At 45.0% G+C, this 26,767-nt stretch overlaps 1 protein-coding gene and 1 long non-coding RNA gene across 2 annotated transcripts in view; both read right to left on the bottom strand.

Moving 5' to 3' along the window:
* Hil (peptidase hillarin) overlaps positions 1–22,975 on the bottom strand; it is a 118,621-nt gene extending 95,646 nt beyond the window's left edge. The window contains exon 1 of the mRNA XM_077694070.1: positions 21,874–22,975. Within this exon, the coding sequence (XP_077550196.1) occupies positions 21,874–22,383 (510 nt within the window). The 5' untranslated portion in view covers positions 22,384–22,975. The remainder of the gene's footprint in view (positions 1–21,873) is intronic.
* On the bottom strand, positions 654–10,970 carry LOC144163212 (uncharacterized). The gene is made up of 4 exons (XR_013320868.1): positions 10,276–10,970; positions 7,929–8,141; positions 6,804–7,038; positions 654–1,112 (listed from the first exon to the last, which is right to left on the bottom strand). It is a non-coding gene; the product is annotated as an uncharacterized LOC144163212 (long non-coding RNA).
* Positions 22,976–26,767: the final 3,792 nt, after the last annotated feature.

Below are 26,767 nucleotides of genomic sequence, written 5' to 3'. Positions count from 1 at the left end.
TAATGAAGTAAACATGCACTCTTACCGTAAACTGTTAAAATGGTAAACGTATTGTGTTCTACAATAGAGCTTTTGTAACGTAACACACACTTGCAGCGTGCGTGCAGCCAGAGAATATGCTGGAATTCAAAGCACTTTTATTCAATCTGAATTGTTTTGCATTAAGGAAGCTTTAAAAAAGCTGCAAGCTCAAGACGATTGCGTCAGTGAAATTGTAGCAACAAAAGCAGCAACAAAACAGTCTTGAGCCTTTTCTTAAAGCTCCTGAATGCAAAACTATTCAGACTGAATAAAAACGCATAGTATCCTAGCAAGTTCTCTGGCTGTACGTATGCTGCAAGTGTGTGTTACGTTACAAAAGCTCTATTGTAGCACACAGTACATTTATCACCTTAACAGTTCATAGAAAGTCAATATCGCGCACTCTGTCAAGTACCAAATTTTCATGCTCTCCTGGAATCGGCTTAAGTTGGAAGATAGGCTACAAGCTACATTCAGCCTACAAGATAGGCTGAATGCTGCATTTGTATAGATGTTTTCAAAGTTTCTGACATGAAGATAATCCGCATTGAATTTTCATTCCTGCTATTTTTTAATCATCGGTACAAACTGACATAAAAAATAAAATAAAATAGCATGAATAACCCAAAGCCCATTGCTGCTACTGAACAAAAAACGTTTACAGTGAAAATTCAAGCAAAAAAACAAAAACTGGCTTAAGGCACACGTTACATTTACACTAAGAGGAAGCAAAAACTGCCAAACGTTGCCGACAAGAGTGTCCTCACGGCGCTGCGCCACAACTGTGGTCTCACCATGAGTGAATTAAAACACTTCTGTAAGGCTGGAACGTTTATTTCGACTACATGTGCTACATGGTACAAGACTACTAAAAAATAGACATTACGAAACCAAAGGAATGAACGAAGTAAAAAAATAAAACGGTTGTGCAAAACTTAAAGTTGAGGACTTCAAAACAGGGCTGCACAATCGAACCACTTGCTCCGGAATGTCTCCAATTTTTCGAGAGCGGTCCGGACTTTGGGTGAACGGTAGAGATTTTTTGAGATGACTGCCGGGTGCCCTCTTCTGGGTTCATGCCTGCAAGTTTCCTGAAAGATAAGACGTAATATTATGTTGCACAATTTTTTAGCCCATAACCAGTTTCTGCGGACATACATGTTTGTATCCTCACTAAAAGTGCAGATTCAGTAAATGCCAACATGCAAACTGAATGATTTTAATTGTCCTAAAGCTACCCATTTGCCCCTATACTGAACCGGGGTGGAGGTTAAAGAAGGGTATTATCTATCTCGTTGTGGTCCTGCAGGACCGAAATACCAGATGTGAAGACCAGATGTGAATGTGCCTGAATGTGTCTTGGGTCATTTCAGATAAGATCGAACAAAGCATGTCTGTTCGACCTCTTCAATTCGCTTGAAATTTGTTTACCTCGTTACCGTATACATGTAATGTGCGGATTCATAAATATTTTTGGTGGAAATAAGTTTGGCCGACAAAAAAAAATTGGAACGCACCGCGTGGACCCCGGCCGCTACCTACCCCTGCGCCGCAGCCAAATTCAGCGACGCCTACCAAAAAATATACTCATCAGCGACGCCTACCAAAAAATATACTCATCAGGCGGGAATGGTAATTTTTATTAAGTGTGAATACACTTTATAAGCGACCCCAAACCATCCACCGCCGGCGGCGGCGGCGTCGGCGGCGTCCGCAGTGCTCCTCTATAAAGAAAAACAGCATCCGGCGCCAGGTTTCGATCCGCGGACTTTGCGGCCGCAGCGCGACGCTCTACCGATCAAGCCACGGACGCGACGGTGATATCAGTGTTGACGCGCCTTATATCTTTAACGCATTCAAACTACGTCGTCAGCGGCGTGCGTTGGCGACTCAGCGGCGTTATAGCGGCTTGATAACTGCGTGGTGTACACGTGATACTACAAACCCGATGGAAGAGATGGAAGAGAAGGCGGCGAGGCGGTGGGCTGCGGGGGCCGAGCGCAAGCGCCGCAAGCGGGCCGACAACCGTGTATTCGCACTTTCACATTCTCCCCCTCGGGGAAATGCGGGGGAATTTTTTCTTAATGTACACCTGGTGTACATTTCCCCCCACAATATCGTTGGCTAGAAAAACATATTTCTAACAAAATGACAAATCTTGCTCAGAGCTCATTTTGTTCTGTACTTTGTGAGCCAGTATTATCGTAAGTAAGGGAGCTAGAGCCTTCAAATTTTAGTGAGGGCTGCTCCTGGCAAGCACAGATAAGGCCCGTAGATATAGCGTCTGTGCAAGCTACAGTTAAAAAGCAACTGGCGCGCAACATAGAAGAAAAAACGATAACACTCCAAGTTCAGGGGCTTATTCAAAAAAACACTTCTTCGATTTTGCTGAAATTCTCTTCAATGATCATTAAAAACATGTTGCATCATTTTCTTCCTGACGCGCCTACAGCGCAAGAACAAAGCCTCATATCGTCCAGGTCTTCACAAGGTGCTGAGACACGAAACAGTGAGAGCAATTTCCACGGAATGTGCAGCTATTTTATAATTTTTTGCACCAAAGGAAAACGATTACTCACGGAGAATTCAGAAGTGAAACTGAAATTTTCGTGTAAATTTTGGGACGAAAATAAACAATCTGCGCACCACTAAACTTGTACAGTTTGGAGAAAAAACTTGTAGGTTGAAGAAAAAACGGAACTCCAGGCTCACGCGTATTTTTGATAAAACGCTTCCAGTTTTATAAAGCTTTCCACAGATATTTGCCTCTAAACTTGCTTCTGTGAGCCCCACAAATATTGTGCGTCATTGCACACTGCGGATACAGCGCACCTTTTTTTAAGTTCTTCGGCTCTAATTTTAGAGCTTCCTCTAGATTTTGCCAATCGCGGTCACTCTTTGTCTTACATTATCAACGCTCTTTTCTTGTGCGCACTGCTGCCATGATGCGCTACATTTGGTTCATAAGATCAGCTATTTGACAAGGTGCACGCAGTCTTGTTTTTTAACTCGCCTGGACGTAACTTTCGTTCGCCAGAATACAGAGGTTCAACGGAAGCCCGTCCGGTCGGCAGCACACATGGCGAGTATTAAAAACGGGCATCGGCCACACACGACCCCGGTGCGGGTAACGCCTCCAGGTAGTGCGCCCCTCTTCGGTCCTTCTCCGGACACACTGGTTCAATTACTGAATTAGCGACCAAACTGGCTCACGCAAGTAAATTTAGAGGAAACTATCTGTGAAAAGCTTCATAAAACTCGAAGAAGCGTTTTTTTTAATGCGTGTGAACCTCGAGTTCCTTCATTTTTTCTTTAAGCAGTACACGTCTAGCAGTTCGCAGGCTTTATTTTCATTCCAAAATTCACATAAAATTTCAGTTTCACTTCTGAATTCTCCGAAAAACTATCTATAAGTAATCGTTTGCCTTTGGTACAAAAAATGATAAAATGTCAGCACATTCGGTGGAAGTTGCTCTCACTGTTTCGTGTCTCAGAATCTTGTGAAGAACTGGCCGACCAGGCTTTTTTGTCGCGCTGTAGCGCGTCAAGAACAAAATTATGCAACATGTTTTTAATTATCGTTGAAGTACATACATACATTTCAACAATAGTGAAACCTTTTTTTAGATAAGCCTCTGAACTTGGAGTGTTTTCGTTTTTTTTAAACTCGTGCGTCAGTTGCTTTTTAACCGTAGCTTGCACAGACACAATATTTACGGCGCTTATTACGGCCAGGAGCAGCCCTCAATACAATTTGAACGCTATAGCTCCAGCACTTACGATAATACTGGCTTCCAAAGTACAGAACAAAATGGCTTCTGAGCAAGATTTGGAAGTTTATTAGAAAAATATGTTTTTCTAGCCAACCATATTTTGGAGGCGAAATGTACACCAGGCGTAGATTAAGCATAAAAATTACCATTCTCGCCTGATGTGCACATTTTTTGGTAGACGTCACTAAATTTGGCCACGGCACAGGGGCAGGTAGCAGCCGGGGTCCACGCGGGTGCTTTCCAAATTTTTTTTCATTCAGCCACAATTTTTTCCACCGAGAATATTTGTGAATCCGCACATTATATACATGCGGGAATGAGGTAAAAAATTTCAAGCGAATTGAAGAGGTCGACAGCCATGCTTTGTTCGATCTTATCTGAAATGACTCCCTTGTTATTGATACTGCATAACCCAAGTCATGAATTAAAAATCGGCACTCGGTGTACAGACCACCCCGCCAGACTTTCCAGACGTCAGAGTTTCTGCTATACCCAAACTTAAAGTTTGTGTTATCACTTTTGGACCATCATATTGGGATTAAAGCCCAACATATAACACCCAAGTGGCCCAGTTAGTAATCCAGGTGTACACGTCTCTACAAGTGTAATTGCATGGGGCACCCTGCACAGAACTATCGTGCAGTCAGATGCCGTGTTTGCAAACACAACAACCTGTTTTGGCGACTTAAAAATGATCACTAGCTTTCGAACCAAACAATGTAGCTCCTGAATGACTTGTCCAAGTGGTATGATGCACAAGAGACGCTCTGCGTGCGTTTCTCTTGCTGGGCATGATGCAAAGTTGCCTTCACGTGACTTCTCATTTGCGCATTGCACCGAGTGAATTTGTCTTCGTTTACCAGCACGCTGTTGCGGAATTACTGTAGAATGTTATAGTATGCTTTGCATGGTGCAGCAATAAAGCACACCAAAGATCACAGCTGACTGGCACAGCCACCGTACCAGTGTTGTTCATATCTAACGGTGGCACTATGTTCTGCGGCCAAGAATGGCTTGAACTTCATGCATCATGGTGCCCTGTGGGGTTGCAATGTTATTACATAGCTACCAAAGCTGGTTCAGGAATCAGGCTCAAGCTTTCAGTGGCAGCATAGAGTTTGTCACAAAAATATACTTCAGGGGAAACAGGTGCTTCCAATTGCATAAGCTTGAACACTTGTTACTGTGCAGTCTACTGATAACAATATAGAATCTGAAAAAATGACTTATAACCAATCATCCCAGCACATCTCGGCTCTCATAACAAGATGCTGCCCAACCTTTTTATAGCACCTGACTCAAATTTTCCACTTGCGGTGCAAAATAAAAATTGCGCAGCATACGGTTTGAGAAATAACGCCTGCATTATATTACGGTTAATGGTAGCCTGAGCGTTCGGTGTCAGTTCATTTCACTTCTGCCATGTGCACAACATACAGATTCTGTGCATACACTGTTCACGTAGCATGACCATGTGAATACTTTCCGTCCATAATTCCGCTGCACCAAGCACGCCATTGCCAAGCACTAACGGAAACACGGACTAGTTTTTAACCCCTTCAGCATTATTTTAAAGTGTTTTAAATATGGCGTAGAAGTTGTAAATGTATGCACGAGAAAACATCTACATTTCCATTGTCAACCTTGGTTAACCAACACACATTACGCTTGCTGCATCTCTTTTGTAGCAGGCAAACTGCATTATATGCGCACAACTTATTGGACATCTTATTGGGCAATGGTACGGGGAGTTCGAGCAGCAGTATTTCCCAGTTTAACGGAACTGTAGGCGCTTCGTAAATTTCAGCCAGTAGAATTGGTTTGGAAAGCTTGTTAAAAATCAATTGAGACTGTGAACTGCACAATGAACCAGGAAAACGTGTGAACAGTGTACCCCAGAATACATCAATAGTGTACCCTTAGCCTCTGCGATAGGGTACGTCCAATGTTCCTTAGACACAACACAGGGTAAATTTAGCCCCTTCAATAAAATTTTCTGTGAGTGGAATGAACTCAGAAAGAGCTGTAGAAGTATTCACAGCATTTTTCTGGTTTTAAGTTCACCTGTGAACCTACCAAAATTCTAACCTGAATCCCAGACAATGAATTTACATTCTCACCACTACGCTTGCTGCATCGTAAAAAAATGAGCACAAAAAGGAAAAGGAGTTTTGTTGCACATAAAAAACACCTGTCAATGTCATGCATAAGCGAATTCCTGAAAAAACATGCCACCAAACAGTTTGTGTGAATTGATAAAAAGGAACAAAATAGCACAAGTAACAGTAAAATAGCTCGAAGAAGCCAAAGAATTAGCAAAAAAAGTGTAACAAGATGTAAGAAACAGTGCATGACTGCTAGTTCTGCTACATGTAAACTGATTTGCGTAACTTTAAAAATTCTGAACCAAATGTCATGTTCCCGATTTTTTCTACCCCTTATTCCTTGAAAGAGCTGCAAGTCTGCCAACAACCACAGAGCATAACAAAGAGAAAGAGAAGCAGACTGTGGTTTTGTGCCCCCACAAAGCTCGACTGCAGGTTGAACAATCTTGCCATTCTATAAAAACATTTGGGGAAATGGACATCCACCCATAATAATCGATTGACACCCATACCTACGCGCATAGCAGACGGCACCAAACAGCCTTGCTCACTGTTCACGGTGCATATCCACATCAAGTTTTTAAGATGCTATGATACGCACAAGAAATAAAACCAAGTTCGTGATTTCAAGTACTGAGAAGCACCTAGAGACAATGAAGCCAATTGAGGACGTCACTTTTCCTGCATTACTTTTTACTTTATTATTGCTTTTTGCTTGATGTGATTCCTCCTGTTTCTTAGAATCACAACAACTGTGTACATTTTTGGCAGGCTTCACAATGTACAAAGAACGAGTTTTGGAAAAATACCTAGTACTACCTGAAATCATATTTTTACTAATTTGTGGCATGTGTGAGGGTGTGGCTTGGTCTGTGCATGCCAATAAGGGTGATGAAGTATTTACCTCCACAACACAGAAGAGCGACGCAATTTTCTCTTTGAAAAACAGGCACATCAGGGGAAAGAGACCGATGAGCAGCGCCCGTGGACGACTTTGTTCTCGTGCTGCCCTGTCTGTCTGAAGGAGCCACTGGAGTGATTCCTCCGTTTTGACATGGTGTCTGAAAAATGCATGAAGCAGCTCATGATCTTCCACGCTCGATTCCGAGAACAGTCCCCGCAGTCTCGTGCCAGTGAGTCTGGAAAAAGAACGAACAAAAAAGTGCCAGCACGATCATCAGCAGCCAGCAGGATAAACAAGAACTTTATTTAATGGGCAGCCGGGGCAACTATAGAGGTGGAGGATTGTGCGCTTGCATTATTGTAAAATGGACAGTTAAATGGCTATTCTTTAATGTGAAGCATAAAATGGCTGGCATGTCATTGTGTAACTGAATTGTGCTTAATTTTTCGTCATCTTTCCGTCATTACAAAAAATTTTAAATCGCAATGCCACAATTGCCCACAAACACTAACACAAGCATGAAGATTCACACTGCAAGCATCCAACAAGCGAGGTTTTGTGCAAGAAGCCTGATGGTAACAACCAGGGCTCACAGAAAACAAGTAGTGTCTGTGACACCAGTGTCGTTTGACAGCAGCACGAAGGCTTTGACAAAATGTGTAGAAAGGCTCTGAAGTCGTACTATACACCACTGCAATTAGATGAAACCAACACTTAAGGTTCACAAGCCTTATCAAGCCAGAGCCCAACATTTTATGACCAGCTGGATGAGAGATGAAGCAGCCCTAACAGTGTTAACTATCAGGTAACTAGAAGCACTTTGTATGCCATCCACTGCTAACTTTCAAAATCTTTATCAACAATTCTACCATTTTATTCTCATTAGCTGGGACAGCGTGTGCAAAAAAGCATTTTTTTTTTGTAACGAATTCGAATATTGTTCAATCATTAACCACACACTGCAATGTGGCTTTACTTTGGTGCTTACGTAATATACGTAATACTAATGGCAATCATGAGCTTCGGTTAGACGTAACTTTTCTGAATAAATGTGTTTTCTCAGTCCCATCGGATTGGTATTAATGAGTGTAGAAACAATTACTGCATGCACAATTCATGAACTACCTTTCGAAGTGTGCCAGGAAGTGGTGCTGCGTAAATAGAAGGGGCCACTCTTTTTGCACATCGCTGGCCTTCGTGCCATTTGTGTTGATATTAAGCCGCACCGATGCATAGAATGTTGTGAACAGGTGTTCCTGAAGACGTAGATCCTGCTCCTCCTCTGATTTTAGGCTTTCATCCATGAGAACCTTCTTTGCCCTTTGGACCCACTACTAACTGAAAGGCAAACATGGAAGAAAATACACCAAAAAAAGCAGCTGTAGTCAAACTTCATTTGTAGCACCAAGGCACTACCGTGCACCATCGAAGCAACCACGATGGATTCCGGTATGCCCGACATAAACTTAGATACTACGCTTTCTTGGTGGAACTTAAATCGAAAAAAAATCGCTCCGCTAATTTTGTTAAGTAGTGATTTGACTATGTCATATCACCTTCTCACAACTTTCTAGAAAATCTACTCGGAACGCGAGCTAGGCGATATATAGCTCAAGGCTTATAGCGTGCTTTGCTTCCTGGTTTCACTGTGGTGAATTAGTTTGCAAGGAACTTTTTTTTTACCTCACACAGATACACATGGGCTGCTGCTGGGTTGCTGCCAGCGGTGCCAATAGCCACACGGCGGAACAATAGAGCGTCAATTTTGCAATGTACATCAGAAGCATGTACCGCAAAGGCCAATATCGCATCAACCCTAACACCTTATTTTGAGTGCACAGATACATTAAAATTTTCTTTCTTTCCACAAACAGTGCAAGAATACAACTTCCTAAAAGACTCTGTATAAGAATTCACTTTGGTTCTTTTGTTAACTGTGTTTTGTTTGGGTCTGTAAACCTGTTCTTGTGTGTCGAATTCTTTCCTTTTTCCTTTTCCATTTCTGCCTTACTTTAGTGCCTGTATATGTACTTTTTACTTGTACCATACGTGCCAACCTGCTTGGACCTGCGAAGGTCTGCAGTATGCAATAATTGAAATGAAATGAATGGAGAATCGCTTTCCTGCTCGCAGAAAATTCCCTGCTCCACGCCGTGTTTAAAGGTGCAACACCAGTCGCGCGCTAAATAAAGGCCGGAAATTCCCGGTGTCAGAAGCACGTACACGCCTCCTAACTTCATAGGTTTGTAAACGGGAAGCATTAGCAATTCAAGCGTGTTTTGCCCATGACGATGTTGAGGACAACGTATACACTTCACGTACGCTAAAAACAACCTATACACTAAAAACAACCAATTTAATCCGACTGCGAGCCATGTTATACAAGGGCATCGCAATACAGGAGGCGATGACAAGGGGTACACCTTCGTGGGGTGCTCAGATGGCGACTGCCCGGCGCTCCGCTTCCCGCCGCCCGCGAAAGCCCGAGGATCGGTTTTCAACTTCAATCCGCGCGGCGAACATTCGTAGGCCGCAACCGCTGAATAAACCACTGCATGTGCCTGGGGCAGCTGGTATGTATGTAATTTTATTCTGCGCTTTCGGGTGAACACATTTCTACCACGATCGGTCCGGCATTGAAACTGGCCGTCCTCCATGTCTTTTTTTTTTTTTTTGTCCAATCCCGGAGGCAATGAAATGACCTTGCGAAACACTCACTTATATTTTTGGTTTTTTTTTTTTGCCCTCGGACAACAACGTAAAGTAAGTTGGTTTGTCCGCACGACGCAAACGCTTTGCGGGAAAGCTCTGCGCGGCACACTCCTGGCGTGCAGCGACTTTACACAAAAGCCAAAAATTGCACTGACAGCGCCACTAGAGTTATCAACTCCCTGCTTCATGTGCTAGAAACTTCTTATAATATATAAGACGCTATCTATAACTCAAAATCACTGCCGCAAAAAAGCCTTCGCCCGCCCGGCTACTACTGTTTGATGCCACACTGCGCCTCTTCGATTATCAACCTTCGACTCGCCGCGGACTCCCCGAGGAGCAATCCGGCATTCGTTTTTCCCATATATCACAATGGTTTCGAGAATCCTCGGAATACCCGTGCACTACCCGCGGCGAGTTCGAGACTGAACAGATGAGTCCCGCTATCAAGACTTTGAATAAGTGCCGCAGGTAAGCGTTCGCTCGCCCGGCGCGACGCTATCAGTAGAATATCACGCTCCCACATCGCGAACAAACAAACGCTTGCGCAGTACATTCACCATCCCCATGTCACCTCACTCTCGCTCACTCTTCTCCCCCCAAACGGCTGCCTTCAAGCATGCGGTGTAAATACGTTTTAATCGCACTTGCAAAACAGAACCCACGTTAGGCTTAAGGTAATTCGGCGCCGCATCAGCGACGCACAAGAAGCGGATAGCGCATCGTATACCTCAGTTATGAATGGCTGAATGGTACATACCTTGCAAAACGATCTTGTGTGGCGCAAAATCCATACAAAGCTGGGCTGCCAGACGCAGTCTTCGGCACTTGAAATGACGGTCGGAGTGTAGACCGCACTGACGACGCGGGAACCTACGTTGGCGGGAACCCCAGCAGATCGCCGCTCCCGGCATCCGCGCCGCGATAAAGTGTCGTGTTCCGCACTGCGTGCGCGGCTCATGTGGCGATGGCGTCCGCGGAAAAATAAAGGCCGATAAAATGCGAGACGTTATTGAGACCTCGGATCAGCCGCAGTGTGTGTGACCCCTGTGTCAAAAACACTCGGGTAAAGTGCGTCTCCAGGCGTAGTTCCCCACACATATCGGATGTTGTTACGTAAATAGAAAATTTGCAGTGCTACGGTACAGTTCCTGTTACTTGGATGGAACAGCAAAGGGGGTGTAATATCGACGAACATTACATGTTCCATTGCCGTTTCCACGTAAATTGATGGTTTTTTTTTACAGTGTCGGGTGAATAAAATATCCTGTAGTGCGGTGGATGGCACTTAACACGAGTTAACATAAAATATGCACGCAGCTTATTATGTTTTATACGCCTCGAGCTTCGCGATCGCTGCGCCGCCTGCCTCCGCTTTTCCGCGGCGTTGACGGGATTTGCGCTGCATGGCTGATAGGGGCTCGTGCAGTGTTCTGGTTCTGTTTTGCTTCTGTTCGCCTTTCCGCGCCCTAAAAAACATGTTATGGTTACGTCTATAGCAAATAGTACGTTTAGGTCACTTAAAAAGCAGCTGCGTCTTCGTAGAGTACGCGAGCGCCTGCAAAAGCTACCCGGGAACGTGGTTCTGGGCGCTTCGTCGCCGCTCGCTCCTTCCGGGCGTCGGCGAAGGTAGCAACATATCACCCGTTTAACCTCCAAATACGTCAAGCACAAATTAATTCTACTGTCGCCTCGTTTAGACCTGATACTGGCACAGTGAGAGGTTGGCTTCATTTTGCAGCGTGGAGAACGATTGCGGATTCGTTTCGAATATATACGTCGCAAGAAAGTATGTTTCGGGGATGTGATTACCCAATCTCGGACAGTAACTTGTGCCTTTTATATCAATATAAACCATGCGAAAATGTTAAATATATTCCAAGCCTGTGCGTCGTTAAATATGTTCCCACACACGCCTTATAACAAGAACCAAGGCAAGTTAATAAAACCACGGGAAAATAAATGCTGTGCAAGTGCGGAAGAAACCTAATAGCCCTAACGAAAATGAAAAAAAAAAAAAGAGTGCAGTCTCTGACATGCTAAAGACGTTCGTCGAAACTTAAGCCAGGTAGGGTTCACTAGACCAACTATACGCGAAATGCACTGCTATTTCGCGAGGCATCGGGTGGGGGGGGGGGTGGGGGGGGGGGAGGGGGACGTTGTGTACAAATGCGGAGCGTAATCAAGCAATGAATGTTTTAGTAATCACACACACAAATCTCGCGCTCACTTTCCTTTTGTTTTTCGACTTCAACGAACAGCTGATCGTTGGAAGTATACAGGGTAGGCAGCACAACAAGCGATGAAAGGTGTCGTTGGAAGAGCGTGGCATGTGATAGGCCCTCTGATTTCAGTTTCTGCTTTATTCTGCAGGCTCCCTGTGCCATATGATGATATTTCGAAGAAGCATTTATCGCGGACGCGGATTATATTAAAAGTCCGTCCCCGCACTGCTCGCAGAGGATACATGTAGCAGATGAATGTTTGCGGGCGCTCACCTCACGACAAGAAGACTCTGTCGTGTGCTGATCCCCGAGTATAATTCTGCATTATCCATCGTACTTACGTTGAATATTCCCGAAATTAACACACCCTAGCTTGCAAATGGTGGTGATCAACATCTGAGGTATATTATTGGCAAAAGTAACTGGCGTGCTGTCGGGAATGAGTGCTCCGCTGATTATGTAAGCGCACAAAACTGATTTACATCGTAATGTATAGCCGTAGCATGAACATCTGAAGAACAGGTGGTTACGGAGACACTGCTAGTAAATTCAGGGCAGAGTAACTACAATCGGCTCCATGATAGAGAGAATGGCTTTATTGAGGTAAGGAGGCCAGATGCCCTGCGCCGGTTCCGCGACGCTGGCCTGTCACACACACCTGGCGCTTATACAGACCGAATATGCCACACTAAGATCGCGTCAGACACATTTACACTCACGTAAACACACCCCATTTGCGAACAGAGTGTCTGCTCCACATAAACATAGATTTCAAACGCCCGCAAACGGTAAATCTCGGTCGTGAACGTGCCGCAAAAGCAGCGGTGACAGTGGGGAGCGGGACGCGGACTCCCGCGGCTGCTTTCGAAACAGGCCGCTAGGGGGATTTCAGTGGCGCCCCTACAGGCCGCGCTCGAGGCGTATAGACTTTACAGACAGTAATAAGACAATAAGTTACATAGCATTAGGTGACCTGGAAACTTAGTAACTAGAAAAGGCAGCCTTAAATACCGGTCAAGCTAATAGCATTTTTTAAACTCAAGTAATTCTTAGCTGTATAAAAATTTCCAGAAGTTTAAATAAAAAAACGAGATACGTGCACCCATGCTTGGAAAAGTAAAGAAAAAATACCTGTGTGCGCGTAATAAATTACGAAAAAAAAACCTGCGCCCATTTTCATCATTTCGTGATTCGATCGGAGGGTCGCTAATTGAGTTGTCACTTATCCAGTCCGCTTACGGATGATTTCGAAGTTTCAAACAATAAGCCATCGAAATGATATCGCATTACTAATAATGGCTAGGCGTACACAGACTGAAGTTTCAAACAATCGTATGTGATGGTGTCGCTGGAAGATAACGCATTGATGCGTGAAATTCTGGGGCAGCACTTCAACTGCCACGCCCCCCGCCCTTTCACAACATACAGAGAGTGGGATTAAGAGAAATACTAACAACGGAGCACACAGCCTCTGACGCATGCCGCGCCGTCTGGCTGCACTGTCACTAAACTGCGCACATGCGTATAAGAACGTTTGAGAGTGTGGCCTACTGTTAGGGGAAATAATTGATAAAGAAGCGACGCCGGTCATTTATTTTGAGGCGTCTTTTTATGCTCTGTCGCCACTGACCATCCTCTTATCTAGTACATTCGGGAGCCAAGCGCGCAGCAGGCTGATTGCAGCTAGCACGATGCCCTTCAACTATCATCCTGCTCAGTGGCGACGCAGCGTGAAAAGGAGCCGCAAAATAAACGACCGGCGTCGGTTCTTGATCAAGCATTTCCCATAAATGTAGGCCACACTCTCAGACGCTCCAGAAGAAGTGCGCATGCGCGCAGTTTAGTGATTTTGCAGCCAGACGCTGCCGGCATGCGTCGGAGGCTGTGCGCTCCGTTGTTCGTATTTCTTGTGAACCACCCTGTACCTCCATTAATCCTCCCGAATAAGATGACGCTAACTACCCAATGCTTACCACACGTATACCTACAAATGTAAAATGCCGAAGAGATACGGTCAGTTGCGGAACATTTGTCACCGTTCACATTCGCGTTGCTTGCACACCAGTACCAGCATTCACCAGACAAATGTGTGGTAGGAGATTACGCCACAGATGTCACTGTAGAACAATAACTACGTTACCACCTAAATATGCTAACATAAGCTATGAGGGTCGTTGCCCATTTTGAGTACTCGCCTACACACATACACCGATGTTGTCTTCGAAGTATCGTAAGCTGTCTTGTCTTGTCCGGAATTACAAAACTTTTGAAAACTTGCGCTACGATGCGCTCGAGAGAGGGGTGTACGGGTTTCTAATCTGACTCCGCTCAGTTGACCGTGGTGGAGGAAATTCTCGGCAAGCTGGTTTCGTCGCCGGCCCTGTTGCATATCTGGAACACCCAACCTGCTCGTTTCTCGAAAGTGACGATTCGGGAACTGAATCTGAGCGATATTTAGACCAACGTAAGACGAATTGGATGCGAAACTAAACGAAGCTGTGAAGAAAAATCTCGGACCACTCCACTGACGTGAAACGTGGGGAGGGGCGAAGCACGCAGTGTGTAAGCGTATTCTTGGCGCCTTGGCGTTTTTGCCGACGGAGATGGAACCGCTTGAGGGGTAGAGGTATACAGCTTTGTTGTATGCCTCTCGTGCCTTTAAGTCTCTTGTGTCTCGGGTCACGTGTAAGTCTCGTGTCTTTAAGCACGAAGCGTTATAGAGCGAGGCGTAAACGAGTGTCCCGGTGTTTTTTCAGTACGCGTTACGTTCCAGCGCGAAGTGTAAACGAGTGTCCCGGTGTTTTAGAACCCGTGACTAAATGAGACGACGGTTACGACGACGACATGAGACGCCAACAGCTTGAGCCCCTAAGGGGCTTCGCCCCTAAAAGTTAATTGTACTCTAGACATTTTTTTCATATGCGGGATAAAGGGTCCAAATATAGTAAGCTGTGTCCATCGATTATCCAGAAAGTTGTTAATATATCAAGCCTGTAGCTCTTATTAACTCAGCTGACTTGAGTACCACGCCTTTAACTACAGTGAAACCTCGTTAAACCGTAGCTGATGGGGACGCGAAGAAAGTACGTACTAACCGCCACTACGGTTTATCCGAATGCACGAGGTTAAAAGGAAACCTAGTACAGGATTCAGCTTAACTAAGAATAAAAAGAAATTACGGCTTATGCGGGTACGGATTGACGAAATTCCACAATTTGGTTTCTGGTCCTGTCGAACTATATCGGTTTTCTTGTAACATTTTAAAACTATCGTGTTAAATGAAGTGGGCGTTATTACGTACGCAAGATTATGACCTTGGTCAATGTGTTGGACCTCTGCACGCTATGCCTCGTGATTTAACTACTTGGCGTTCATTCACCCTTTTTAATAAACGAACAGAAACGTCCGACCTTCATTTCCTTCCCCATAGCTGCCGTAACGCGTTTCGCCATGATTCTCGCTTACAACCATGGGAGCAATTTGGAGACTTTATCGCAGGTCAGGTACACCAATTGTTGTAGTAAATGCTTCTGCTTTAAACATTTTTGGCGTTGGAATTTTGCACGCTGCATTTTACCGGTACCCATGGACGCTGCATTTTACCGGTGTGGTTTAAGCGGGATGATATTTTGTGAGGTGGCCTTAGTAACGTATGTCTGGATTGTGGCCAATAGAAAATATTGGGAACGAGGCATAGGCGAGCAATGATGCGTCGTGATTCAAGGGTCAGGAGGGAGAGAGATAGTTTAAGGGCAGTGACGCTGACATGATTTGAATACTGCGAGATGATGAAGCGTGCACCGCGGTTTTGAATGGCTTCAATTTGTACCCTTAGGTATTCTTGTGATTAATACCAGATGGCTGATTTATATTCCAGTTTCGGCTTTACGAATGTTAGATAGGCCAGTCTTTCAATTTCCTGAGAAGCAGGTGTTAGATTAAGGCGAAGATGTCCGAGAGTACGAAAGGCTCCGAGCAAATGGTATCATTATGCGTCGCCCAAGAAGGCGATGAGGTCACGTGTACCCAGATGTGTTTTTATGATATGACTGAGCTGATCGGTACATTGTTGGCGTGATAGGTGCTCTGAGATACGGCATATGTTTCCGAGAAAATGAGAATGATTTGCGTTTTGTTAGGTTTAATGACATGTGCCATTTGATACACCACAATGAAATGCTGTGTAAGTTAGATTGCAGGTTAAAATGATCATCGGCGGCGCAAATGGTTTGGTACAGCACGCAGCCATCTGCAAAGAGTTATGTTGATTGTAATGCTAATGGGCAAGTCGTTTATATATATCTTGAAAAGAGTAGAGGCGATAGGCTTGCACCCCGCGGGACTCCGGACGTTACTCTGGTTAACCAGGACTTGTGCTCATTAGCCGAGGTGAACTGCGCGCGTCCTTTTAGGAGGTGTTCAACCCATTTCAACGTGTCCGACGTCCCTATGCTTGCTTCGCTATTTTAGAGTGCCGAATAACCGCACAGCTCTGCAATTGACGTACGGTAAAGGAAATTGCGAGTGAAATTGAATCCACACATCAAATGTTTCCCGTGCAGCTCATGAGTTATGGTAATTTGGGTTCATGCACAGCTGCTAAAAAATCAGCGAAATAGAACAAGGATACCGTGTAGCTTAAAAGAGGTTTTTGAAATGAACGGAATTTTTTTAATGCGTCGCCCGTATGACCGTCAATAACGCTTACCGTTCCACACTTTTGTTGCATAATAAAATGCTAATAAAAGCCCTAGGGCCTGCATGTTTTCATATGAGATCGCATACATTGCCCCTACAAAATGTCTCCCCGCCAGTGCATTGGTGCATAGTAGTAAGGCCGACTTTAATGTGGCTCTGTATACAGCGCTTTCTATAGAGATACCCAGGGTCTCAGACGTATTCAAATAAAAGGCCCCAACGTCTTCCTATTTCCGTATCAGGATGTTTATATACCCCAAAAAAACCTTCCCAGCAATGCAATAGAGTATAGCAATGAAGCCGACTACAGGGAACCTGTGTATTAGAGAGTGGCTTGAGTAATTCTTGATTGGGGGTTTCTGCGGAGTTTTTTTCTATCTTGTCCTTAAACCACTCGTGCTTGCCCACCTGGCATCGCCATGTGCCACGAATTTTTCAATGTCCACGAACTACTAACTGGTCTAGCACATCGCGATGTGAGGTACAGCCCACTCGGCAAGACCAGAAGAGGTTTACGAACTTCCCGCTGGTCTAACTCTGAACTACCACCTGGTCGAACTGTGCGCTGCGTATGTCCCTTTCTCGTCCTTGTGTGTGTATTTACTGCGCTGAAGCTTGAGTCATCGCTCCGCGGGCCAGAGCATATTCGATGGGACCAGACGCTTACGAACACCCCCTGGTCCATCTGCAAACTACTGCTTGATCAAACTCATTGTACAGATTGGTAGAGCATATTCAACAGGACCAGAAGTTTCTTATGGCTATAAACTAGTATAGCTTTAAATTACCAACGGGACCGGCACATCTCGGTGTCAGGCAGAACATAATCTACAGGAACAGGCGTTTATGACCTCCCCCATTGTCGAACTCATACAGAACCAGAAGTGGTTTATGAACTCATAACTGGACCAACCATAAACTACCCCCAGATCGAACTCATCGCACAGAAGGGAAGAGCCCACTCGGCCAGACCAGAAGAGGTTTATGAACTGCCCGCTGGTCCAGCTATGAACTACCACCTGGTCGAGACCGCCGCAGTGTAGGGCAGACGAGAGCCCGTTCGGCAGTGCCGGTCCGCTCGACGAAACGGCCTTTCGCAAGGTGAAAACGGGTTGAGCAACCCGCCCGGGCGACCAGGAGGGAGTCAAAACGGTCCCACGTGACGCGGCGGCGAGGCCAGTTCTCTCTGCGGCCCGCCGGGGCGACCGCGAGAGAGTGCACTTCCGGACAAGTGGCGCACCGCTGGTCAAGGTCATAGCTCCGATTTAAAGCGGCAAAGTGTGAATTGGAAAGCAGTGTCGGCGGCACACGTCATAGGCGACGAAGCACACGGGAGAAACGCCTAGTGTCGGAAACCTCAAGAAACACCCGTACTTTAGCGATTCGAAGTACTTCCTTCTCTTCCGGCCCCTTTTTAAAACTTTCTCCTAATAAAAAAATTGAGGAGGGGATCCTTAGAATTGAGAAAATACGGTATGTCGCTTCGATATTTTCAAATAATCTAAATTTTGGGGGTTAGAGCCCCGAAGTCCTTTAGAGCGCCACACGTAAAAATGGCATTAAGTGCCTAATGTCGTTAATTCGCTGCTACACGCAAAAATCTAATGCCATTCGCTCCATTGTAATTTTTGGTTTACGGAGTTGCGCGCAACTCATTTGCCTTCACGATCACCTTAAATCTGCCTACTCTCTAACGCGACGAGCATTAAATGAAACCAGCGAAACTCTCAGCACCAGACTTGACGCGGAAACGTAGCGGACCTTCGAAATAAGGCGATCTTTTGCGCACTCTTGGTGGCAAAGTTCTGAAGAAGACGTAGTTCACTAAAACAGCTGCAAAATGCAAAACGTGGTGCTACTCATAGTTTTGAATTTTTCGGACTTGGCTACCGCTGACAGGCGACGGCAGCTGCTGAAACCACATTTAGAAACGGCGCACACCGTTTTTTAGAAAACGCTATACCTCAAAACGTTTTCTTTCACAAAAAAAAAAATTTTTAACCCTTGTAAGGCATTTTTGTATACGTTAAAAACTTCTAAAATAGGAGTGCTTTCTCTTTTTGGTCATTATCACCATCATGCCGAACACATTTAATGCCTTTGCGTTTTCGCGTGTAGCACGGCCCGCCGAGTAATGCAATTCGGTATCTTAAGGCCTTAAACACTTAACATCATTTTTCGTGTACGTGTGGCACGGGTATTATTACGCCTGAGCTATGAGGCGCGTCGTAACGAAGGCCTCCGGATTACTTGATCACCCGGAGATCCTTAATGTGCGCCGAAGTATCGAAATGCGGGCATTTTGGGTGCGGAGCACCTTAGGACCGCACAATGTCCGTCCGCGTCCTTGCGCATAGCATTTACAATAGTAAAAACACGCACAGGCACCGGCAGGATTCGAACCTGCGTCTGGTAGAAAAGACAGAGTAAGTATCAGTCGTCTTACCCATTATGCTACGACCGTGAGTTAGTACCCGAGAGTCAAACGGCTTACTCCCTCGCCTGTAGCGGTGCGGAGTACCTTAGGACCTCCCAATGTCCGTCCGCGTCCATCCGTGCGCACACCACCATCAAGCGAAATTCGATTTGAGCCGCGAGTTGCAGTTTCATTTTTAAGGTATAATCAAGGTACAACTCCCGGCTCAAATCGAATGACGGTCGGGGCGCAACTTGGATGTCATTTCAGGTCCCCGTGCTCCGCACCCTCGCCATCATCCACGGAGTGGAGATGCAGCCATTTTTTTCGCTTTTCCCCTCCGTCCAAAAAGCAGCCGCCACGGTCGAGATCGAACCCGCGTCCTTTAGGGCCCAGCAGCACAACGCCCATCGCCTCGAAGGAGGCGATACCCTTGCCGCTGAGCCACTGCGGCGGATTCAACATTTTCGTTATGGATGAACTTATTTCATGTACGGTTTCTTCCAACATAAAAACACAACAGCTCGAAATGAAAGTTCGATGAAGGAACGAAAGAAACGGACGCCACGGAGCAGGCGCTACTGGCGTCAAGCAAAGGAGCAAAGATTTAATGTTTCATGTCCTGGACAAGGTAACTGAGAAGGACCTACTCTTTAAACTTTTTGTCGTTGTGTTGAACAGTAAACTTCACTTTTTTATATATAGTATGGTAGACAGCTGGGAAAGATATGAAACGTTCATCTTCGAACAAGTAGCGCAAAACAACAAAAAAAAAAAAGAGAAAAACTCCCCGCCCACCGTTGCCATCATTCTCTGTAAAGTTCTTTTGCCCTATGTTTTCAAAAAGTAACCTCTAGGCGACGCAAATACGAAAGATTAGTGATTGATTGATTAAGTGATTGTAGGATTTAACGCACCGACGCAACGCAGGCGATGAGGCGCGCCGTAGTGGAGGGCTCCGGGTTAATTTGGACCACCTGGGTATCTTTAACGTGCGCCGAAATCATGCACACATGGGCGTTTTTCCTTTTCGCCTCCAACAGAAAAGCAGCCGCCACGGCCGGGAATCGAACCCGCATCCTCATGCTCATCAGCACAGCGCCTTAGACACTGAGCCACCGCGGCGGGTAGGATTAGTGTTTAAATGATCAGGATAGTTTGTGGTGCCAGATTGTGTAGCCTTATCTGTCGTCTGCAACCTCTTACTTCTTTAAGGTTGTGTCCTTACATAGAGCCAGCAGGGAATTTTTGAGTCATATTCCAATTGCTGTATATATGGCCGGACGAACTATAGGGCGAGGACACACGTCTGGGTTGTGTATACAGGTCGAACAGCCTTATGAAACTTCAAGGAAAAAGCCTCATAAAAGGGGCCCAGTTCACGGCTGGGCTTGAGACGTGTGCACTATCCGCGAAGAGGTGCGTTACTGGCAGATATAATCTTATCGCGAACACAGCGAGGCTGGGGTGCGTGGTATACGACCGGCATATGCTCTCCAGGAAGCAATACAAACGAGCACGTCTGACAGCCGGTGCTCGTTTCGCGTTCTCGCACCGTTATTCCGAGATGGGAACGCAGGCGGCGAAAGCATGCAACCTCATTCAGACAAACCGAAGACAGACGCATCTACCTCGGAAGTTATCAGTGCCTGTGTTGCGCTTCTTTGTGGCGACTTTTATGCGAGCGAAGAGCTCAACGCGTTGCAGCAATCAGTTCGGCAAACATGTGCTAGTGCAGATCCATCCATGTTTTGTACGCAACAGTTTAAATTTATTTGGCTCCGCAGCCTGAGCCTGAATTCATCCATGCTGCTCACTCTGGCAAGGGATATGTTATGAGTGATGGCTGGAAGGGGGTGTTCACTAGAGACCATTACAGCAATTAAAACTGACACCGACTGCGCATGTTCATAAAAACCAAAAAATAAGTTTCGTCTTTTTTTTTGGGGGGGGGCGGGGGGGGGGTCTTTATAACGTCCTTTTTTGGTTTCGTCTGTATTAGGCTGTTCGACCCTCTCCCCTCCCTTCATAACCTCATTTTGTTGGTTTAACATCGGTTTTTTGTTTCGTCTTTTTTGGTATTTATAAGGTCTTTTTGGTTTTAAAGACCAAAACAGACGAAATGTCTTCGTTTTTAAGTTTTTGTAAACATGCATAGTCGGAGTCAGTTTTTAATTGTCATGCGCTTTCCCGACCAGACTGGCTCCCGTCCGACCCTTGATTTCACCACAGGCCATTCGTATCGGCCTCGCTGCCAAATGTCAACAGGCTCACTGCTGCCTGCACGGGCCTGATTTCAACTCAACAAAATCTGACCGTAATGCAAAAAATTGGACTACGCTTTTTTGCATTACGGGGTGCGTGGGGTGCACCACGTATACCACGCACCCGCCTTATATGTGCTAAACAAATGCATTATTTATAATGTTAACACATGTAATTGTTATAATGGTGTAAATGTAGACAATTGGTGTCTTCAGAATCGATAGGTAAGTTTTTCAAAATCATAATAAAACGCGTGCCAAGATGCACTAGCAATGCAGTCGCGTTCAGTAATGAAGACGACTTTAAGGGGACTTCATGAATACAGCGCTGCATAGGGGTGCACTGGACCTTCATACTGTGATATACTAGTGGCAAGTGAGCACAATTAATAAACTAGATTAGGTATGTTCGCAAGGTATAAAACAGTATCAACGATACGACGGACAATACTAGTGGCAGTGACATCTCCTGGGTTGTGCGGCTCTCAAATGTGTGTAGTGCGCCCCAAATTGTGCTTCTTCAATTCTGTTTTTCACGAGATTAACCCGTTCATTTAATCGTTGATTGGCATTTATCGCTGCAGTCACCCACAGTGCAGAAACGCCGTTTTTGCATAGGGGAGTTTGCAGTGCACCAAGGGCTTCGTTTGCGCTAGTACGTTGAGGTAAGAGGGAACAGCATTAAGGTGCCGATCCTGACCGGCTTACAGACATCAAGAAGACGACCGCGGCGACAGATAAACTTCCGAACTCACCAGGTACTCGTCCATGTTTCGCTCGTAGACGAGCGTGCCTCGATGCACTTTGGTGGCGTTCAACGCGTGCGTGATGTGCAGCGCGCTGGCATCGAAGCGGCCCGCCCTGCTCACGGCGTGCTTGTACTCCTGTTCCTGATGGTTGTTGTTCTTAGTCAGGGCCGACTTGATGCCCAGGGCGTCGGCGTCGAAGGTGCCCTTGCCGAAGCCTCGGATCTGGTCGTTCACCAGGTGGTTCGTCTTCGGCACGCTCAGAGCCGCCTTGATGCCCACCGACATGCCGTCCAGGTGTCCGGGGCCCGTCTTGGGGACGTGGTTTTGGCAGTACACCTCCTTGTCCTCTTGGCTCTGCTGGTTGTTGAAGTAGGTCTTGAGAGTCAGCTTGGTGCCGCAGACGAGGCACTTGAAGCAGCCCTGGTGGTAGAAGGTGAAATCCTTGAGCGGACCCACTTTGTCCACCTGGTACACAGTCTGGCCGCACCGGAGGCATGTGTTCTCGTACGAATTCATGGCGCACACTGCAGAAGACACTAGCCCCGCTGCTTCGGGAGTGTACACCCGTTCACTCGAACGCGCGGCCCGCACGCACTTGTCGGGTACGACAACACAGGGAACCGTGGTTGAATCACTCGTCGAGGCGAAGAAGGGCGCAGCTCGAAGGCGGAATCATCGCGGTCCGTAGACGGTGGGCGAACAGTTCTCGCATCCGCGTTTCGACGCCGACGCTTCGGAGCGGCCTAGGCGGCCATATTGCCAAACCTGTTCGCTCGCTGCCCCGTTCGCCGCTTCTCAGGCCGACGCACTGGCGTGTCTGTGCCGAGTACGCCGAGCCGACCGCTTCGCCGTCGCTGGTTGCTCGCCCGTCGCTCGCTCGGTTCGTTCCCTCGCCGCGCTGGCTGCCACCGCCTCCTCCGGCGGGTCCGCTCGCCACCACGCAGCCGGAATGATTACCGTCGACGTCACGGCCCTCTCCCTCTCCCCTCTACCTGGCCGCCCCCTCCTTGCCTTCGTTTTTTTCCTCTGGTACGCCGTACGATCACGGACGAGTCCACCTGGAACGGGGGCGGTGCCCGGGACGGTGAACGGTGCTTGCAGGTCGATCGACGACGCACGGGACGGCGGCAGCAGAAAGCCACGCACGGCACGGTTCGTCACGTGCGCGGAGTGTTGACGTGACGGAACCTGGCGACACGTTTAACGATCACGGCCGACGCCCCCCAGACGACAAGGCCTGCGGTATTCGTCGTCGGCGTCAAGGTCGACGGCCGCGTAGTGCGTCGATTTGGGTGGCCCGGATTAGAAGCCCTCGGGAACGGAGACATCAACATCCAAATGATCGTTTGATGATGACAGCACACGCGAGGGAGGATGAATCCGGCTTTTTTTCTTCTCGGCAGCGCTGTCATTGTTCAGAAAGGCGTGTAGGGGCTATTGACTAGCGAATACACGGGGCTGCATTTTTTTTTCAATTAATCAATCAATCAATCTGCATTTACATTGTTCTAATCTACACATAATCTGCATTATGCATCTGGTTTCCTAAGTGAAAAGCGGCCTGGAAAGTACTGTGGTTAACTGGCTCAAGAGTCATGCTCAAATTGAATTGGGGTGGTTTCGAGCAGAGCTGTAAATCCATTTGCTCAGACGCTCTGCGCACACTTGGATTCCTTCGCCGTAATCTAAAATCTGCATTTTCCGACATTAAAAACCAGCATACCTAACCAATGCGCCCCAAAGCTTGAATACGCATCGTGTTCTTGGAATCCATCCCATGCATATCTAATCAACGAACAAGAATCAGTACAAAATCGCGAAGCTCGCTTCATAACCTCACAGTTTTCTAGAGAAACCAGCGTCATCACCTTAAAACAGTCACTCCGCCTGCCATCTCTCACGGCACGCCGCATCATCTCACGCCTATGCCTCCAGCACGCTTTTTTTTTTCGCCCACAGTCAAGGCACGAACTTCTAACACAGTCGAACAGAACTTCTTCCCGCATTATACATTCAAACCCCACTTCACGAATTAACGGCCGCGCACATCCGCGATGAACGACTCCTTTTCTGCCCATGCAATTAAACTGTGGAATCACCACCCCGGCAACATTGCTGGTTTACCTGACCGGGCATCTGAAAAGCACGAAACCCACTTTGATTTCATTCAATAACTGAACACTTTATAGATACTGCGTCAGCGTACAGTATGCATTTATTTTCACCAAGTAGTTCCAGTTCTTGAATCTAATACCTGGTGAAAGGGTTCTTTTATTGTTTTGTTGTTATTACGCGTGTTTATTACTGTATAATGTGCATTGTTTGTCTACATCAAATTGTACACTGTCACTGAGTATTTGTTGCACCCCCCCCCCCTTATGTAATGCCTTCAAGCCTTTAAGGGACCCTGCAACACTTTCAATAAGCAATTTCGCTCTTTCCTTCGCGTGTAAAACCACAGCGAAAGCTATTGTTATCGCCAGCACGGAGCGGCACTTCGTGATTCGCTCGTCGCACCAGATGCGCCTTCCATTTCTGCGTTGTTTTTGTGGCTTTTTTTTTAAGTTGCTATGGAAAAGCGTTAATTTAATTGCTGCAACTGAAGGAAAACCGGCCAACAGCATCTACATGGTCTTAGTGACGTAATTCGAGCCGACGAAGATCGTCAAGACTGGGAAAGAGAGAAAAACCTTTTGAGAGAGTTTCCAAGTTATCTGATGTGCATAGAGCAGCCATTTCTGGCTGAGGTACTTTGCGACCCCCTAATCTAAGTGCTCGGTGTGTTGGGTGACTACGTTCTGCAAGCATTTAAGATTTCAAAAAAAGTTGAAGAAAGTGTTGCAGGGTCCTTTAAGGATGCAGTAAATGAAAAATCCCTGTGTGCAGGTTGAACGTCACTGCAATGAAATAAGTAGCATGTTTGGTAAGATTTCGTACCCTTCGGAAAATCGATACAAACCACGGTATATATGGTCTCTAATATGGCTTTTTTTTTTTTTTTTTTTTTTTTTTTTGCTGTTAATCGGGCCTGCAACGACATCAAATTGTGCCCAATGTGAACATCGCTGGATTTTTAAAGGTTCCCTGCCAAACTTTTCCTAACCTTTTTCAAAGCTTGAAATGCTTTTAGGAGCTGAGCAGGAGGCCGCGGGTTCGATTGCCGGCCGGGGCGGCCGCTTTTCTCATGGAGGCGAAAAGCAAAAACGCCCGTGTGTACAAGATTTCGGCGCACGTTAAAGATCTCCAGGCGGTCAAAATTAATCCGGAGCCCTCCACTACGGCGTGCCTCATCGTCTGCGCTGCGTCGGCGCGTTAAACCCTTCAATCAATCAATCAATCAATCAATCAATCAATCAATCAATCAATCAATCAATCAATCAATCAATCAATCAATCAATCAATCAATCAATCAATCAATCAATCAATCAATCAATCAATCAATCAATCAATCAATCAATCAATCAATCAATCAATCAATCAATCAATCAATCAATCAATCAATCAATCAATCAATCAATCAATCAATCAATCAATCAATCAATCAATCAATCAATCAATCAATCAATCAATCAATCAATCAATCAATCAATCAATCAATCAATCAATCAATCAATCAATCAATCAATCAATCAATCAATCAATCAATCAATCAATCAATCAATCAATCAATCAATCAATCAATCAATCAATCAATCAATCAATCAATCAATCAATCAATCAATCAATCAATCAATCAATCAATCAATCAATCAATCAATCAATCAATCAATCAATCAATCAATCAATCAATCAATCAATCAATCAATCAATCAATCAATCAATCAATCAATCAATCAATCAATCAATCAATCAATCAATCAATCAATCAATCAATCAATCAATCAATCAATCAATCAATCAATCAATCAATCAATCAATCAATCAATCAATCAATCAATCAATCAATCAATCAATCAATCAATCAATCAATCAATCAATCAATCAATCAATCAATCAATCAATCAATCAATCAATCAATCAATCAATCAATCAATCAATCAATCAATCAATCAATCAATCAATCAATCAATCAATCAATCAATCAATCAATCAATCAATCAATCAATCAATCAATCAATCAATCAATCAATCAATCAATCAATCAATCAATCAATCAATCAATCAATCAATCAATCAATCAATCAATCAATCAATCAATCAATCAATCAATCAATCAATCAATCAATCAATCAATCAATCAATCAATCAATCAATCAATCAATCAATCAATCAATCAATCAATCAATCAATCAATCAATCAATCAATCAATCAATCAATCAATCAATCAATCAATCAATCAATCAATCAATCAATCAATCAATCAATCAATCAATCAATCAATCAATCAATCAATCAATCAATCAATCAATCAATCAATCAATCAATCAATCAATCAATCAATCAATCAATCAATCAATCAATCAATCAATCAATCAATCAATCAATCAATCAATCAATCAATCAATCAATCAATCAATCAATCAATCAATCAATCAATCAATCAATCAATCAATCAATCAATCAATCAATCAATCAATCAATCAATCAATCAATCAATCAATCAATCAATCAATCAATCAATCAATCAATCAATCAATCAATCAATCAATCAATCAACCAACCAACCAACCAATCAATCAATCAATCAACCAATCAATCAATCAATCAATCAATCAATCAATCAATCAATCAATCAATCAATCAATCAATCAATCAATCAATCAATCAATCAATCAATCAATCAATCAATCAATCAATCAATCAATCAATCAATCAATCAATCAATCAATCAATCAATCAATCAATCAATCAATCAATCAATCAATCAATCAATCAATCAATCAATCAATCAATCAATCA

The sequence above is a fragment of the Haemaphysalis longicornis genome, unplaced genomic scaffold (genome assembly GCF_048455015.1).
Source record: "Haemaphysalis longicornis isolate Haplotype H1 unplaced genomic scaffold, Haemaphysalis longicornis Haplotype H1 scaffold_12, whole genome shotgun sequence".
Taxonomy (NCBI): domain Eukaryota; kingdom Metazoa; phylum Arthropoda; class Arachnida; order Ixodida; family Ixodidae; genus Haemaphysalis; species Haemaphysalis longicornis.
The sequence above is the reverse complement of the archived record's forward strand: the minus strand, read 5'-3'. Positions and strand labels throughout refer to the sequence as shown.